The sequence below is a fragment of the Sus scrofa genome, chromosome 1 (genome assembly GCF_000003025.6).
Source record: "Sus scrofa isolate TJ Tabasco breed Duroc chromosome 1, Sscrofa11.1, whole genome shotgun sequence".
In the NCBI taxonomy this organism is placed as follows: domain Eukaryota; kingdom Metazoa; phylum Chordata; class Mammalia; order Artiodactyla; family Suidae; genus Sus; species Sus scrofa.
The window spans coordinates 182555834-182573223 of NC_010443.5; the positions used below are offsets into that span (position 1 = coordinate 182555834).

At 38.2% G+C, this 17390-nt stretch overlaps 1 protein-coding gene across 13 annotated transcripts in view; it reads right to left on the reverse strand.

Moving 5' to 3' along the window:
• FERMT2 (fermitin family member 2) overlaps window positions 1-17390 on the reverse strand; it is an 87210-nt gene that overhangs the window by 36153 nt on the left and 33667 nt on the right. For all 13 annotated transcript variants that reach the window (XM_021102113.1, XM_021102060.1, XM_021102137.1 and 10 more), the window contains exon 4: window positions 9685-9819. In XM_021102113.1, coding sequence (XP_020957772.1) covers window positions 9685-9819 — 135 coding nt within the window. The remainder of the gene's footprint in view (window positions 1-9684; window positions 9820-17390) is intronic.

Sequence of the window (17390 nt, forward strand, 5' to 3'; positions counted from 1 at the left end):
CACGCCTGGAGCTCTGGCATTGGGAGAAGGAGCCCCCGGAGCATTTGGCACTAAAGGTCAGTGATGATTGTGTGCAGGAGCTCCACGGAACTGGGGGAAATGGAGACCTATTCTTGTTTTTTTGTTTTGTTTTGGGTTTTTTTTTTTTTTGCTGTTTTAAGGCTGCACCTGCAGCATATGGAAGTTTCCAGGCTAGGGGGTCAAATCGGAGCTGTAGCTGCCAGCATACACCACAGCAACTCAGGATCCGAGCCACGTCTGTGACCTACACCACAGCTCACAGCAACGCCAGATCCTTAATCCACTGAGCAAGACCAGGGATCGAACCCACATACACATGGATACTAGTTGGGTTCAGTAACCACTAAGCCACGAAGGGAACTCCTTTTTTTTGGGTTGTTTTTGTGCTTTGTTTAGACTCTTTTCTTGAAAGATACACACAGACTTTCATGTGAACTGGGTCCCAGGGCAAAGCAGAGACTCCCTAAGAATCGGGATCAGGCCTGCCTACAGTTCTTGGAGGATTTCCTGGGAAAACATGGGGTGACTGTGGCTCATTGTGGGGGAAGGACATCGGAGGCAAAGGTCTCAGGAATAATCATCAGTGTGTTCCTCTTGAGGTGGCCATTTTGCAAAAATCTGGCCCCACCTGTCAGGGCTGAGAAGACCCAGGCCAAACAATAATCCAAGGGGATCTAAGCAAACAGACTGCCCAGGCTGGCTAAAGACTCCCCAGGCACACAGCAGCCTCTAATCCCACCCAGAGACAAAGCCTCACCCACCAGAAGGATAAGAATCAGCTCCACCTACCAGTGGGCAGGCACCAGTCCCTCCAATCAGAAAGCCTACAGCAAGCCCCCATACCAATTTCAGCCACAAGGGAGGTGGGCATCAGAAGCAAGAGAGGCTACAACTCTACTGTCTGCAAAACGGAGACCACACCAAAAATCTATACAAAATGAAAAGGCAGAGAATTATGACTCAGATAAGGAAACAAAAAAAAAAACCCAGAAAAACAGCTAAGTGATCTGGAGATTATCAACCTCCATGAAAAAGACTTTAGACAGTGAAGATGATTCAAGACATTAGAAATCAAAAAAAAAAAAAGACATTAGAAATAAACTGGAGGCAAAGATTGATAAATTACAAGAAACACTGAGCCAAGAAATACAAGATGTAAGCATTAAGCAAGCAGAGATGCAAAATACAATAAATGAAATAAAAAATTCATTAGAAGCAACCAAAAGCAGAATACAGGAGGCAGAATGAATAAGCAAGGTGGAGGACGGACTAGTGGAAATCACTGACATGGAACAGAAAAGAGAAAAAAGACTGAAAAGAAATGAAGACAGTCTAAGAAAATTCTGGGACAATGTTAAAGGCACCAACATCCGTATTATAGGGGTGCCAGAAGGAACAGATAAAAAGAAAGGAACAGAGAAAATATCTGAGGAGATAAGAGCCGAAAATTTCCCTAACATGGGAAGGAATCACTCACTCAAATCCGGGAAGCACAACGAGTACCATAGAAAAGAAACCCAAGGAGGGACAACCAAAGACGTATATTAATCAAACTGACCAAAATTAAAGATAAAGAGAAAATACTGAAAGCAGCTAGGGAAAAGAAGCAAATAACATACAAGAGAACCCTGATAAAGTCATGGGCAGATTTTTCAGCAGAAACTCTGCAAGCCAGGAAGGAGCACAATATACCTCAAGTGATGAAAGGAAATAACACCGACCAAGATTACTCTAACACAGCAAGGCTCTCATTCAGATTTGAAGGAGAAATAAAAAGCTTTACAGACAAGCAAAAGCTAAGAGAATTCAGCACCACTAAACCAGCTCAACAACAAATACTAAAGGAACTTCTCTAGGTGGAAAAGAAAAGGCCACAACCAGAAACAAAAACATTACAAATGTCAAGGCTCACCAGTAAAGGCATATATATAGTAAAGGTAGGAAATCATCCACACACAAATGTGCTACCAAAATCAGAATTCGTGAGAAGAGGAGGGTACAAATGCAGGAAAATGGAGATGCAATTAAGAGACCAACAACTTAAAACAATATTGTGTGTGTGTGTGTGTATATAGACTCCTATATCAAAACTTCAGGGTAACTGCAAACCAAAAATCTATGATAGATACACTAACAAGAAAAACAACTCAAAATACAACACTAAAGATAGTCATCAAGCCACAGAGGAGAACAAGAAGGGAAGAAAAAAGCCCAACAAAAACAAATTCAAAACAGTTAATAAAATAGCAATGAGAACATACATCAATAATTACCTAAAACGTAAATGGACTAAATGCCAACCAAAAGACATAGACTGGCTGAATGGATACAAAAACAAGACCCATATATATGCTGTCTTCAAGAGACCCACACGAACTGAAAGTGAGAAGATGGAAGAAAATATTCCATGCAAACAGGAATCAAAAGAAAGCTGGAGTAGTAATACTCATATCAGACAAAATGGACCTTAAAGAATATTATAAGAGACAAAGAAGGATATTACATAATGATCAAAGGATCAATCCAGGAAGAAGATTTAACAATTGTAAGTATATATGCACAGGATCACCTCAACATATAATGCAACTGCTAACAACTTTAAAAGGAGAAGTTGACAGTAACACACCCCACTTACAGCAATGGACAGATAAACCAGAGAGAAGATCAACAAGGAAACACAAGCCCTAAAATGACACATTAGACCAGATGGACTTAATAGATATTTCGAGAACATTCCATCCAAAACAGCAGAATACACAATCTTCTCAAGTGCACACAGAACATTCTTTAGGACTGATCATATTCTGGGACACCAATCAAGCCTTGGTAACTTTAAGAAAATTAAATCATATCAAGCATCTTTTCCAAACACACTGCTATACAACTGGAAATCAACGACAAGAAAAAAACTGCAAAAAACACATGGAGACTAAACAATATACTACTAAACAAACAATGGATCACTGAAGAAATCAAAAAGGAAATTAAAAAATACCTAGAAGCAAATGACAACAAAGACACAATAATCAAAAACCTACAGGATGCAGCAAAAGCAGTTCTAAGAAGGAATTTTATACCAATACAAGCCTACTTCAGGAAACAAGAAAAAGCTCAAATAAACAAGCTAACTTTACATCTAAAGCAACTAAAGAGAGAAGAACAGACAAGGCCTAAAGTTAGCAAAAGGAAAGAAATCATAAATATCAGAGGAGAAATCAATGAAATAGAAATGAAGAAAACCACAGAAAAAGATCAATGAAACTAAAAGCTGGTTCTTTGAAAATATACACCTTAGATTCATCAAGAAAAAGAGTACTCAAATCAATAAAATTAGAAATGAAAAAGGAAAAGTTACAGTAGACTTCACGGAAATACAAAGGATCATAAGAGACTACTAAAAGCACCTATATGCCAATAAAACAGACAACCTAAGAGAAATGGACAAATTCTTAGAAAAGTACAATCTTCAAAGACTAAACCAAGACAAAATAGAAAAGATGAATGGATCAATCACAAGTATTGAAATTGAAACTGTGATTAAAAAACTTCCAACAAACAAAAGTCCAGGACCAGATGGTTTCACAGGCAGTCTATGAGACATTTCGACAAGTTAACACCTACCCTTCTGAAACTATTCCAAAAAATTGCAGAAAAAGGAATACTCCCAAACTCATTCCATGAGGCCACCATCACCTTGATACCAAAACCAGACAAAGATACCACAAAAAAAAAGAAAATTATAGGCCAATATCACTCATGAACATAGATGCAAAAACTCTCAACAAAATACTAGCAAACCAAATTCAGCAATACATTAAATGGATTGTACACCATGATCAAGCGGGATTTATCCCAGGGATGCAAGGACTCTTCAATATCCATAAATCAATCAGTGTGATACACACCATTAACAAAATGAGGAATAAAAACCATATGATCCTCTCGATGCATGCAAAAAAAGCTTTTGACAAAATCCAACACCAATTTCTGATAAAAAACCCTCCAGAAAGTTTTTTACCTACCACAACATGATAAAGGCCATCTTTGACAAACCCAGAGCTAACATCATTCTCAATAGTGAAAAGCTGAAAGAACTTCCACTGTGATCAGGAACAAAACAAGGATGTCCTCTCACCACTACTATTCAACATAATTTTGGAAGTCCTAGCAACAACAGTCAGAGAAGAAAAAGAAATAAAAGGAAACCAAATTGGAAAGGAAGAAGTAAAACTATCACTATTTGCAGATGACATGATACTATATACCTAGAAAATCCTAATGATGTTACCAGGAAACTGTTAAGAGCCCATTAATGAATTTGGTAAAGCTGAAGGATACACAGAAATTGTTAAACATACTAACAATGCAAAATCAGAAAGAGAAGTTAGAGAAACAAACCCATTTGCCAACGCATGAAAAAGAATAAAATACTTAGGACTAAAGCTACCTAGAGACAAAAAACGCTGATGAAAGAAATCAACGGCGACACAGACAGACAGAAAGACATACCATGCTCTTGGATTGGAAGAATTGACATGGTCAAAATGACTATACTACCCAAGGCAAACTAAGATTCAATGCAATCCCTATAAAATTACCAATGACATTTTTCAGAGAACTAGAACAAAATATTTTAAAGTTTGTTTGGAAGCACAAAAGACTCAGAATAGCCAAAGCCATCCTGAGAAAGAAAAAGAGCCGGAGGAATCAGGCTCCCTAGCTTTAGACTATACTACAAAGCTATAGTCATCAAAACTGTATGGTATTGGCACACACACACACACACACACACACACACACACACATACACACACACACACAAAACAAAAAAAAAACAGAAAGAGATCAGTGGAACAGGATAGAAAGCCCAGAATTAAGCCCATGCACCTACAGTCAAATAATCTATGACAAAGGAGGCAAGGCTATACAATGGAGAAAAGACAGCCCCTTCAATAAGTGTTGCTGGGAAAACTGGACAGCCACATGGAAAAGAATGAAATTAAAACACTTCCTAACACCATACACAAAAATAAACTCAAAATGGATTAAAGACCTAAATATACGAGCAGATACTATAAAACTCTTTTAAGAAGAAAACATGAGCCAAACAGTCTCTGACATAAACCACAGCAATATCTTCTCAGAGACACCTCCTAGAGTATTGACAATAAAAACAAACAAGTGGGACCTAATTAAACTTGAAAGTTTCTGCAAAGCAAAGGAAACCCTAAACAAATGAAAAGACAACCCACAGAATGGGAGAAAACATTTGCAAATGAAGCAATTGAAAAGGGATTAATCTTCAAAATTTATAAACACCTCCTGCAGCTTGATACCCAAAAAACAAACAACTCCATTAAAAAACTGGCAGAAGAACTCAACAGACAGTCTCCAAAGAAGGCATATAGATGGCCAAAAAACACATGAAAAGATGTTCAACATCACTAATTACTAGAGAAATGCAAATCGAACCTGTTATGAGGTACCACCTTACACTGGCCCAAATGGCAATCAGTCATCAAAAGGTCTACAAACAGGAATTCCTCAATGGTCGTCATCAAAAAGTCTACAAACAGGAGTTCCCATTGTGGCACAGTGGAAACAAATCTGACTAGGAAACATGAGGTTGCAGGTTCAATCCCTGGCCTCGATCAGTGGGTTAAGGATCTGGCATTGCAGTGAGCCACGGTGTAGGTTCCAGACGTGGCTTGGATCTGGCGTTGCTGTGGCATAGGCCGGCAGCTGTAGCTCCGATTAGATGCCTAACCTGGGAACCTCCATATGCCATAGGTGCAGCCCTAAATATACAAAACCCACACACAAAGTCTACAAACAAGAAATGCTGGAGAGGGTGTGGAGAAAAGGAAACGTCTTGCACTGTTGATAGGAAAGTAAATTGGAGCAACCACTGAGGAGAACAGTATGGAGATGCATCAGAAAACTAAAAATAGCATTACCATGTGATCCAGCAATCCCACTCCTAGGCATCAATCCAGAGAAAACCATTACTCAAAAGATACATGTACCCCAGTGTTCACTGCAGTGCTATATATAATAGCCAAGACATGGAATCAACCTAAATGTCCATCAACAGAGGAGTGGATAAAGATGTGGTACATACTACAATGGAATATTACTCAGCCATTAAAAGGAAAGAAATAATGGCATTTGCAGCAACATGGTCAGACCTAGAAATTATCATGCTAAGTGAAGTCAGTCAATGAGACACCAACATCAAATGCTCTCACTTACATGTGGAATCTAAAAAAAGGACCCAATGAACTTCTTTGCAGAATAGATACTGACTCACAGACTTTGAAAAACATGGTTTCCAAAGGAGACAGGTTGAGGGGCTGGGGGGATAGGCTGGGGGTTTGGGATGGAATGCTACAGAATTGGGTTGTGATGATCACTGACAAATATAAACGTAATAAAATTCACTGAGTTAAAAATAAAAAAAACCATGTTACTTTTCACATGCATATAGGATTTTTCTGTATAGATAATCAGTCTTTGTGATCATCTATCTTCGTATACTTTCTCAGCATTTTACATCAACTCCTCAAATATTTTTAACTATACTGCTTGAGTGTAGAAGTGTTTTTCATCAAACTCCTTGGGTGTAGACACTAAAACCCACTATTTTTCTTTTTGCCTATAATATTTTTTAAAATTTATTGTCATATATTTGACTTACAAAATTAAAACCTCTTTTAAAAAAAAAAAATCCTTCACTCAAAACACTGTCATTTCACAGACACAAGGGAGCACAAAAGTGCATGGTTCCATTCATATGAGGTTCAAGAACAGACAACACTATTCTGTGCTGAGAGAGGCAAAAAGTGGTCATTAGGGAAAAGACATGCAAGAGGCCTTCTGGGTTTTCGGTATCATGCTATATGCCAGATCATGTTTCTGGATGGTTACAAGGTGTATACATCTGTAAACATTCATCAGTAATTTAATATCTGTTCATTTTATTGTTTGTAAAACACACACAAAAAACAACTCAATTTAAAAGAAAAAGTTACTTACTCTAAAAGATCTGTCATTTTCCCTCATCTTAATTCATCATCCTTTGTCTTCAAATTGTCTTTTCTTCCCCCCCCCCCCTTTTTTTTTTTTGACAGGCTAGGGTTTGAATCATAGTTGCAGCTACTGGCCTATGCTACAGCCTCAGCAACACCAGATCAAAGCGGAATCTGCAAGGTACATTGAAGTTTGCAGGAACGCCAGATCTTTAACCCACTGAACAAGGCCAGAGGTTGAACCCATAATTCTCATGGACACTATGTTGGGTTCTTAACCCACTGAGCCACAACAGCAACTCCCAAATTGTCTTTTCTTAAAGCACTATATAACAGCTCTCATTTGCAGTTCTAAAACCAATCCTACTAGATTTTAACCACTCCAAAATAATCCCATAAATATACTTCTCCATGCGGTTCTTTGAGGATTAAATGAATTTCCATTTAAACTAAAAAAGATAACTGCAGGTAGGGGCTATGTCTAATGTCAGATGCTTTCATCTATATAAATCAAGTTTACATCAGGGTTTAAAATTAACATTCTAATGACAGACACAATCTTTTGTTCTCTTTTACCTCCTTCATCTGTCGACTTCTACCACAACTCAAAACCCTTTCCTCTCATTCCCTCCTCCACACTTCACTGGAATTAAACTTGATACTCTTTCCAAAAATTCCTTCGTTTTGTAACATATTTAGAAACCAATGACTCTACAATGCACTAAATTCCTTGGCCTGAAGCTCCTTGGAGGTCTCTCGCCCATGAATTGGCTCAAATGGCTTATTTACACATCTTGTTCTTTTCTTTTGCCAGGATGTCCTTTGTTAATATCATTCTTTCTGCTTGGATGGCCTTTTCTTCTCATGAAAATCCCAGTCACTGGAATCCTAGCTAATTCACAACTTACTAACCCAAACCATAAACTGAATATACCCTATTTGGAATTGTTTTGTCTTCTGAATTCCTATAACATTATTTTCTACAACATTCATTTAACTTTTGTGTATTACTTCCTTAAATACAGTAACTGTGTTTTTCAACTAGCCTATAAATTACTTAAGAGTGAGGATTCTCTTATTTCTTGGTACCTCTCAAATGTAATCAGTACATGAGTAGTGACATAAAAGTTACAAGGTATGTGACTTTAGACATTCCTAACTTTACTGTACCATAATATCTTCACCCATATATGTGAGAAATAACATAATCCACTTCAGTGGGTTGTAATGAGAATTAAATGGATTTCCATAGGTAAAGTGTGTGAAATATTTCTGGGCATGCATAAACTCTATGTTTACGGTTTACTTTCATTACCATCATCATCACCCCAGAATTTAAAAAACAAGGAGTGAACTGAATTAGTAAAATCAGCTTACCGATTTGCTTCAGGGTTTTATGCTAAGAAATGGATTTGTAAATGTGTGGCCAATGGGAACATGGGAAACTGTAATGTCCCAGGACTAGAGAACTGTGTAATATAGTTAATTAGTCATATCACTTCCCCAAAGACACTACCTATGTTCCTACTGAATGCCATATGCTGAGTTTGGTCCTGGTAACAAAAAGGTGAGAAACAGTCTCTTCATACAGGGCGCTCACAATTATTAGGGGAGAACATAATAGTGTAATACAAACACATAAAGTCTGGTGACTTATGACTTAAGGGTACCTAATTCAGGTTGGGGAGTAATGGAAGGAAGGAAATCTGAGAAAGCTTCTTTTTTTTTTTGTCTTTTTGCCATTTCTTGGGCAGCTCCCACGGCATATGGAGGTTCCCAGGCTAGGGGTCTAATCGGAGCCGTAGCCACTGGCCTACGCCAGAGCCACAGCAACGTGGGATCCGAGCAGCATCTGTGACCCACACCACAGCTCACGGCAACGCTGGATCATTAACCCACTGAGCAAGGGCAGGGATCAAACCCGCAACCTCACGGTTCCTAGTCGGATTCGTTAACCACTGCACCACGACGGGAACTCCTCAGAAAGCTTCTTAAAGGAGCAACACCTTAAAGGAAAGGGTAGGGAGGCACTAAGAGACCAGCATATGCAGAGCACAGAGAAAGATTTCAGTAACCTGAAAAAAGGAATAATGTCTTAACTAAATAGTGGTGGTTTTCATAAAATACCAAAAAAAAAAATGGAACTAAATACTGAAAAAAAAACTACCCAATTTCCACAAAGCAGAGAACTGAGCCCAGTTAAGCTACTGTCCCCTTTTGACTTTTCCTGAGCAGAGAACCAGCTTTTCTTTTTATTGATGCAGCTGTTAACACTTGACATGATGATCTGTACATGACAGACTGGCGATTTCAAGACTGAAAAAAAGATGCTGAAGGTGAGTGTTCTTCAAATTGACCACTCTCCTGAGCTACAGTCTGTTCATTCCACTGTCAAAACACATAGGCAGATCTACCATATATCACAAGGAACTATACTCAGTATCTTATAATAATCTATAAGGAAAAAAAATCTGAAAAAGATTATATATGTGTAACTGAATCACTGTGCACTATGCTTATACCTGAAACCAACATGATACTGTAAATCAACTATACTTCAACTAAGAAAAAAAACAACACAAAGGCACACAGTCCGTGGTTCTGACATGCGGCCAGTGCTTAGTCAAAGCCTTACCTGGTCCAGGGGTGATAAGAGGCCCCTCTAATTCAAGTGCCTCATCCTCAGACTGGTCATCTAGCTTTTTCTTTTTTTTCTTTGTTGGATCTCTCGGTTTTTTCAAGAGAGAAAGCTCTTCAGGGTGTCTGATATCTGTTAAAATAAGAAAACATTATTTTACTAGAATAATGGAAAATTCAAACATTTAACACTTGGTAAATCTATTAATCCATTTCAAGATAAGAATTTGTAATTTCCTTCTATGTATGTGTTTGTGTTTTGCCAGATACTAAAGCCATGCAAAAGACTGAAGTATGACACTTTTAAAAACAATATACCAAAGCAGTCTTAATTCATTACTATCCAATAAATGTAGTTACCTCAAAGTGGAAAGATAATCATCCACTAGGGTATAGAAAAAAATATTAGAACTCACTTTTTTAAAAATCCAAAACTCTAAGAAGTTAAAGGTTTGTATTGTATGGTAGCCCTCATTGATTCTGTATGCCATAAGTTACACCAGATACATCAAGTAGGAAGTTCCTGTGTGGTGCACAGGTTAAGGATCTAGCATTGCCATAGCTACAGCACAGGTTCAACCCCTGGCCTGGGAACTTCCATATAGCACAGGTGTGGCCAAAAACAAAACAAAACAAAACAGGCATGTCAAAATACAATGCTACCTTTCCTTTATGCTAAATTTTATATTCAGTAATAAAGATATACCAGAATTATGAGCCAGGATCTATTTATAATAAACTACATAGCAATAAAATTTAATGTTCAAAATCAATATAATGTTATCAAGTAGAATACAAATCTAGTGGAAGATTAGACTACATGAACTATACATATAATTACATGCTATATAAATATAATACAATATGTGTCTCAAAAACTATGGGGCTGAAGTAGTGGGAAACTTAGGAGAAAGGTTCTCAGGTGAAAAAAAAATCAGATTTTAGTTTAAAAATGAAATTTTCTTGACGTTTCCATCGTGGGTCATCAGTAACAAACCCAACTAGTATCCATGAGGACTCAGATTCGATCCCTGGTCTCGCTCAGTGGGTTAAGGATCCAGCGTTGCCATTAGCCATGGTGTAGGTTGCAGACATGGCTCAGAACCCAAGCTGCTATGGCTGTGGCTGGCAGCTGCAGCTCTGATTCAACCCCTAGCCTGGGAAGTTCCATATGCCACAGGTGGGGCCCTAAAAAGAAAACAAACAAACAAATAGAAATTTTCTTTAGTTTCTGGTTAAACATGTATGTTGAGTCTGTGCATTATTTTCACTCCTTTCCAAAAATCATACCAAAATGTAAAGAAAACATGAACCTAAAAGGACAAAAATAACTGGAGAAAAATAACAGATAAGCAACAGCAGAAAAATGCTGAGACAAAAGCCAGATGGCACATGACTTAGCCAAGTAGACAAATAGAAAATCAAGGTGTTTGTAGGAGATACCAATGGGAAACACACAGACTCACCATGCCAAACATGAAGCATAATCAAGTACTGAAAACAGAGAGACAAGAAAAAGGAATCCTGTCCCATATTGGACTAAACCTACCCCTTAGATACACACTACACACTCCTTAGAGGAGAATTCCTTAGAGGAGAATCTCAATAGCCCTAGGGAAAAGATCTTTTAGATACAGATATTTGAAAAAGCTTGCTTAACATCTAAATCTACAGAGGGATGACAAGCTAAACACCATTCAACTGGAGCTTCCCATTAGGTAACTGTATGAATGGACAATCAATGACTGACAAACATTAGAGAAAGGACTCTGTGGCAAGTAGCATTCTAGAGATAACTCCTGAAAATTCCTGTCCCTGGTTATACAATCATACACTAATCTAGGGACTGCTGTGAAGACACTTTGCAAATGGAATTAAGTGACCAACTGATTTCAGGGAGATTATCCTGGATTCTCTCATTGGATCCAGTGCAATGAACAAGGAGCCTGCCTAAGAGAAGAGAAAGGCAAAAGAAAGCAGAGGAAAGATTAAGAGAGGAGAGGTCATATAGATTCAAGGAGTTTGAAGAACTGGACTTGCTATTGCTGGCTTTGAAGAAGGAAGTGAACCACAAGTCAAGGAATTTGAGAGGCTTCTAGAAGCTGGTAGACAAGCCAGGGGAGCTTCAGTCCCACAACCACATGGAACCCAATTCTACCATGCAGAATTTTTCTCCTAACCTTTGAGAAGGAATAGAGCCCTGCTGACACCTTGATTTTGGCCTTCTAAAATTCTAAGCAGAGGACTCAGCTGAGCCATGCCATGCTCAGATATTCCACCTACAGAAACTGTGAGATAATAAATATATGTTGTGTTAGGCAGCTAAGTATATGGCAGCAATGGAAAACTCATAGACCTTGTACTATGAAAGAGACCACATGAAAAGCAAAAGGACAACTTGGGGAGACAGATAATCCAAAGAACAGAACAAAACCAAACCAAAAACATTTAATTACAAATCTCAGAAAAATAAGACAATGACATCCATGAGAGATGAAGAGGATGTTAAAGAATAACCAGAAATGAGACGGCGATCTTGGCCATTAACAAGGGGAAGGGGAAGGTCTTAAGTCCACAACTCCTTTTTTTTTTTCTTGGTGTTTTTAGGGCCATACCCATAGCAATATGGAGGTTCCCAAGCTAGGGGTCAAAGTGGAGCTGTAGCTGCTGGTCTACAACACAGCTACAGCAAAGCAGGATCAGAGCTGGGTCTGTGGTGCACACCACAACTCACTGCAATGCCAGATCCTTAACCCAATGAGTGAGGCCAGGGATTGAACCTGCATCCTTGTGGAAACTAGTCAGATTCGTTTCTGCTGAGCCAGACAAGAACTCCTTAAGTCCACAACTCTTAAATGTGTTTGTGAATACCTGGGTAATGAACATCCAGAGAGAAATATAAACCACTGAAAATTAAAATTTGATACCCACAATAAAAAATCCAACAGAAGATGTAAGTCAGGTTAAGAGGATCAATCCAAGAATAATGTCTGACTAATCACTAGCAACAAAGAGAAGAAAGAAGACATGGGAGGAATAAAGACTCGTTACCATGAAATCTCACAAGGGCAAAGGAAAAAAAATCCTAAAACATTCCAGACAGAAGCAGCAATCTACAAAGAAAGGATGAAAATAAAAAAATTAAGAACACTATCAGGACTATAAACAGCAATATTGGAAACTAAAACAACTCAACAATGATTTCCCAATTCTGAGAGAAAATATTTTCAACACAACATTCTATCAAAGTGCAAAATAAAGACATTTTCAAATTTAACAACTCAAAAATTTATATCCCATTCACTGCTGATGATGGAAAATACAGTCCACCACAAAGGATTAATCTCTAAAATATACAAACAATTTATACAACTCAACAGCCAAAAAGCCAACAAACCAACTGAAAAATGGGCAAAAGACCTGAATAGACATTTCTCCAAAGAAGATATACAGATGGCCAATAAGCACATGAAAAATTGCTCGACATCACTGATTATTAGAGAAACGCAAATCAAAGCTACTTTGAGGTACCACCTCACATCAGTCAGAATGGCCATCATTAATAAGCCCACAAATAACAAATGCTAGAAAGGGTATGGAGAAAAGGGTACTCTCCTGCACTGTTGGTGGGAATGTAACTTGGTATAATCACTACAGAAAACAGTATGGAGGTACCTTAGAAAACTAAATACAAAACTACCATATTACCCAGAAATCCTACTCTTGGGCATATATTCGGACAAAACTTTCCTAGAAAAAGACACATGCACCCACCTTTTATATTCATGGCAGCACTATTCACAAAAGCCAAGACATGGAAACAACCTAAATGTCCATCAACAGATAAATGAATTAAGAAGATGTGGAATATATACACAATGGAATACTACTCAGCCATAAAAAAGAGCAAAATAATGCCATGTGCAGCAACGTGGACGGAACTAGAGACTCTCATACTAAGTGAAGTAAGTCAGAAAAAGAAAGACAAGTACCATATGATATCACTTATATCTGGAGTCTAATATATGGCATAAATGAACCTTTCCACAGAAAAGAAAATCATGGACATGGAGAACAGACTTGTGGTTGCCCAGGGGGAGGGAAGGGAGTAGGATGGACTGGGAATTTGGGGTTAATAGACACAAACTATTGCCTTTGGAATAGATAAGCAATGAGATCCTGCTGTATAGCACTGGGAACTGTATCTAGTCACTTATGATGGAGCATGATAATGTGAGAAAAAGGAATGTATATGTGTATGTGTGACTGGGTCACCTTGCTGTACAATAGGAAATTGATTGAACACTGTAAACCAGCTATTATGGAAAAAAATAAAAATCATTAAATAAAGAAAATACAGTCCACCAAAATAAAAGCACAAATCAACACTGAGGAAAATGCAAGGATCATTTGCCTTTTTTTTTTTTTTTTTTAAGGGCTGCGCTCGCAGCATATGGAGGTTCCCAGGCTAGGGGTTGAATCAGAGCTACAGCTGCCAGCCTACACCACAGTCACAACAATGCCAGATCGGAACCACGTCTTTGACCTACACCAAAGCTCACAGCAACAGCGGATCCTTAACCCACTGAGCGAGGCCAGGGATTGAACCCATAACCTCATGGTTCCTAGTCAGATTCATTTCCGCTGAGCCACAACAGGAACTCCTCATTTGCATTTCTGCACGTGCATTGAGACAGAAGGCATTTTCTTTGGACATTGGTGAAGGGAAGTTTTGGGGCTATGATTGTATACTTTGACCTGGAAGCAATGTATTTCAGATTGGGGCAGGAGTATGGAGAGACTTCAGAGTGTGTTTAGGAAGAAAAAAAAAAGGAGGGAGGGAAGAGATTATCATCAGATAATGCATTTGATCATGAAAATTAGAGAATCAAGAAGGTAGAAGAATCAGCAACAGAGCAGGTTAAAAATTAGACAAATGAAATAAGGAATATAAGATAGGAAACATAAAAGTATACACTTTTCATTTAGCAGGTAAAAATATTTACCTTGTTAAAATAACATAAACAATGATACCAATTTAGTAAAAAACTGTAACAGTTATAATAAAGAGGAAAAGAAAACGTTGAATAAAAACAAGTAAACAGATATCTAAAATAGATAAACCAAGAAATAACAGTATAAGCACATATTTAAATTATGGAACTAAAAGTCTGAAACAGTAAAAAGTAGAAAGTGGTAGGGTTGTGTATAGGGGCTAGGGAGAAATAGGGCAGAAAAGTGGTTTTATGTTATATGCTTTTTGAACTCCATATCTATGACTTTAATTAAAAAGTAATTCTAAAATCTTTCTGCTTATTGCATAAAGAATGAATTGGAAGGAATAATAATAGATAAAGGAGACCATTTAAGAAGCTGCTGGAACAACCTAGGAGAGAGATGGTGGTGGTGTGGACTATTAGAGCAGTAAGGATGGCAGAAATGGAAAGATGTGAAAAGATTCAAGATCTTGAAGGCAAAATTAACACTTTTAGGTGACTAATGAAATGTGTACTAAGGAAGACAATGGTGCTAAAGATGACTCCTAAGTTTCTGGCATGTCTATCTGGGACAGTGCCTTCATGATATGGAGACTTACTTCTGAGGAGCAGAGTGGGGAAGAGGAAACACAGGTTTGGAAAGGAATGCCTTGAGATCAGTCTCGAACATGTTCAATTTGAAATTTCTGTGAAAAAAATGGTTTTGTTATAAATAATGTTTCAATGAGCAAATGATGGCTTTCTAGAAAAAATAGATGGCTAGGAAAAAAAAAAGAGGATAAATTAAGAACAGTCTCAACAAGAATCTGATTTATGCACCCCCCACCCCCACTTTAAACAGTAAGAAAGTAAAAGAAAAAGGTTTTCAGATGTTAGACAACAAGAAGCACAGGAGATTAGAGAAACAACAGAATGAGCCCTTTGAATACAGCAGGTTACTGTCCAGCAGTAGTTCAGGGTAGGGAGGGAACAAACAGAGTCAGGTCTTGCTGAGCTGAGATATCTGAGATTGAATCCAGGGAGGCCCAGATAGCTATAATTTGTAGGTCACAGTACCAGGGAGAAGAGAGTTCCAGGGAAAGAGAGAGAGGGAGTGCTCTGGAGATCTGAGGCTATCTGCTGGGGTCTGGCTGAATACTGGTCTGTGCATTACTGAAAGGAAAGTCTAATATACAGGGTATTAAGAATGCCCAAAAGGAAATTAGCCCATGGCTAATGGTGGCTCCTAACATGCTCTAATGAAGCTTAAAAGCAGGTATCAAAAAGATCCCATTCTAAGTAATTTGACTGTTGACCCAAGGGGGAAAAAAAAAGCCAACACTACTTAAAAAAATACAAAAAGAAATCCAGTTACCAACAATGTAAAATTAATAGACTCCTCTAGGAATTCCTATCGTGGCTCATCAACAATGAACCCAACTAGTATCCATGAGGATGCAGGTTCGATCCCTGGCCTCGCTCAGCAGGTTAAGGATCCTGTGTTGCCGTGAGCTGTAGTGTACATCACAGATGTAGATCCTGTGTTGCTGTGGCTGTGGCATAGGCCAGCGGCTACAGCTCTGATTTGACCCCTAGCCTGGAAATTTCATATACCATGCTGCGGACCCTTAAAAAAAAAAAAAAAGACTGAAAAATAAAATCAAATGAATAGACTCTAACATTCAATCAAAAATTACCAGACATAAAAGAGGCAGGAAAATATGACCTATCACCAGGAGAAAGCAGTTAAAAAAAAAAAAAAAACAAAAGCAGAAATAACTACAATGATATAATCAGTAACCAAACATATTAAAAAAGCTATTAAAATGCACTCTAAATGTTTAAGAAAGGGGAGTTCCCGTCGTGGCGCAGTGGTTAACGAATCCGACTAGGAACCATGAGGTTGCGGGTTCCGTCCCTGCCCTTGCTCAGTGGGTTGACGATCCGGCGTTATCGTGAGCTGTGGTGTAGGTTGCAGACGCGACTCGGATCCCGCATTGCTGTGGCTCTGGCATAGGCTGGCAGCTGCAGCTCCGATTAGACCCCTAGCCTGGGAACCTCCATATGCCGCGGGAGTGGCCCAAGAAATAGCAAAAAGACCAAAAAAAAAAAAAAAAAAAAAAAAAAATGTTTAAGAAAGGATAAAGAAGCATACAAATAATGAAGAAAAAATTAAAAGTTTTATGGGGTTTTTTTGTTTTGTTTTTTGGTTGTCTTTTTAGGGCTGAGCCCACGGCACATAGAAGTTCCCAATCTGCCAAAACTCACAAAAGAAATAGACAATCTGAATAGGCCTATATCTGTTAAAGAAATTGAATCAACAAATAATAATGTTTAAAAACAGAAATGGCCAGATGGGTTCACCGGTGAATTCCACCAAACTTTTTTTTTTAGTTTTATTGAGGTATAACTGACATATAACACTTTAAATTTAAGGTGTATAGATAGCATAATGACTTGATTTATATTGTGAAATGATTACCACATTGATTTTAGTTAACATCCATTATCTCATAAAGATATCAAAAAAATTATTTTCCTTGTGTTAAGAATTCTTGGAGTTCTCCTGTGGTGCAGCAGGTTAAAGATCCAGCATTGTCACTGTAACGGCTCAAGTCGAAGTTCCTGGCCCGGGAACTTCCACATGCCACAAATGCAGCCAAATCTGCAACCTACAGTGCAGCTTTTGGCAACAGTCATATCCTTAATCCAGTGAGCAAGGCCAGGA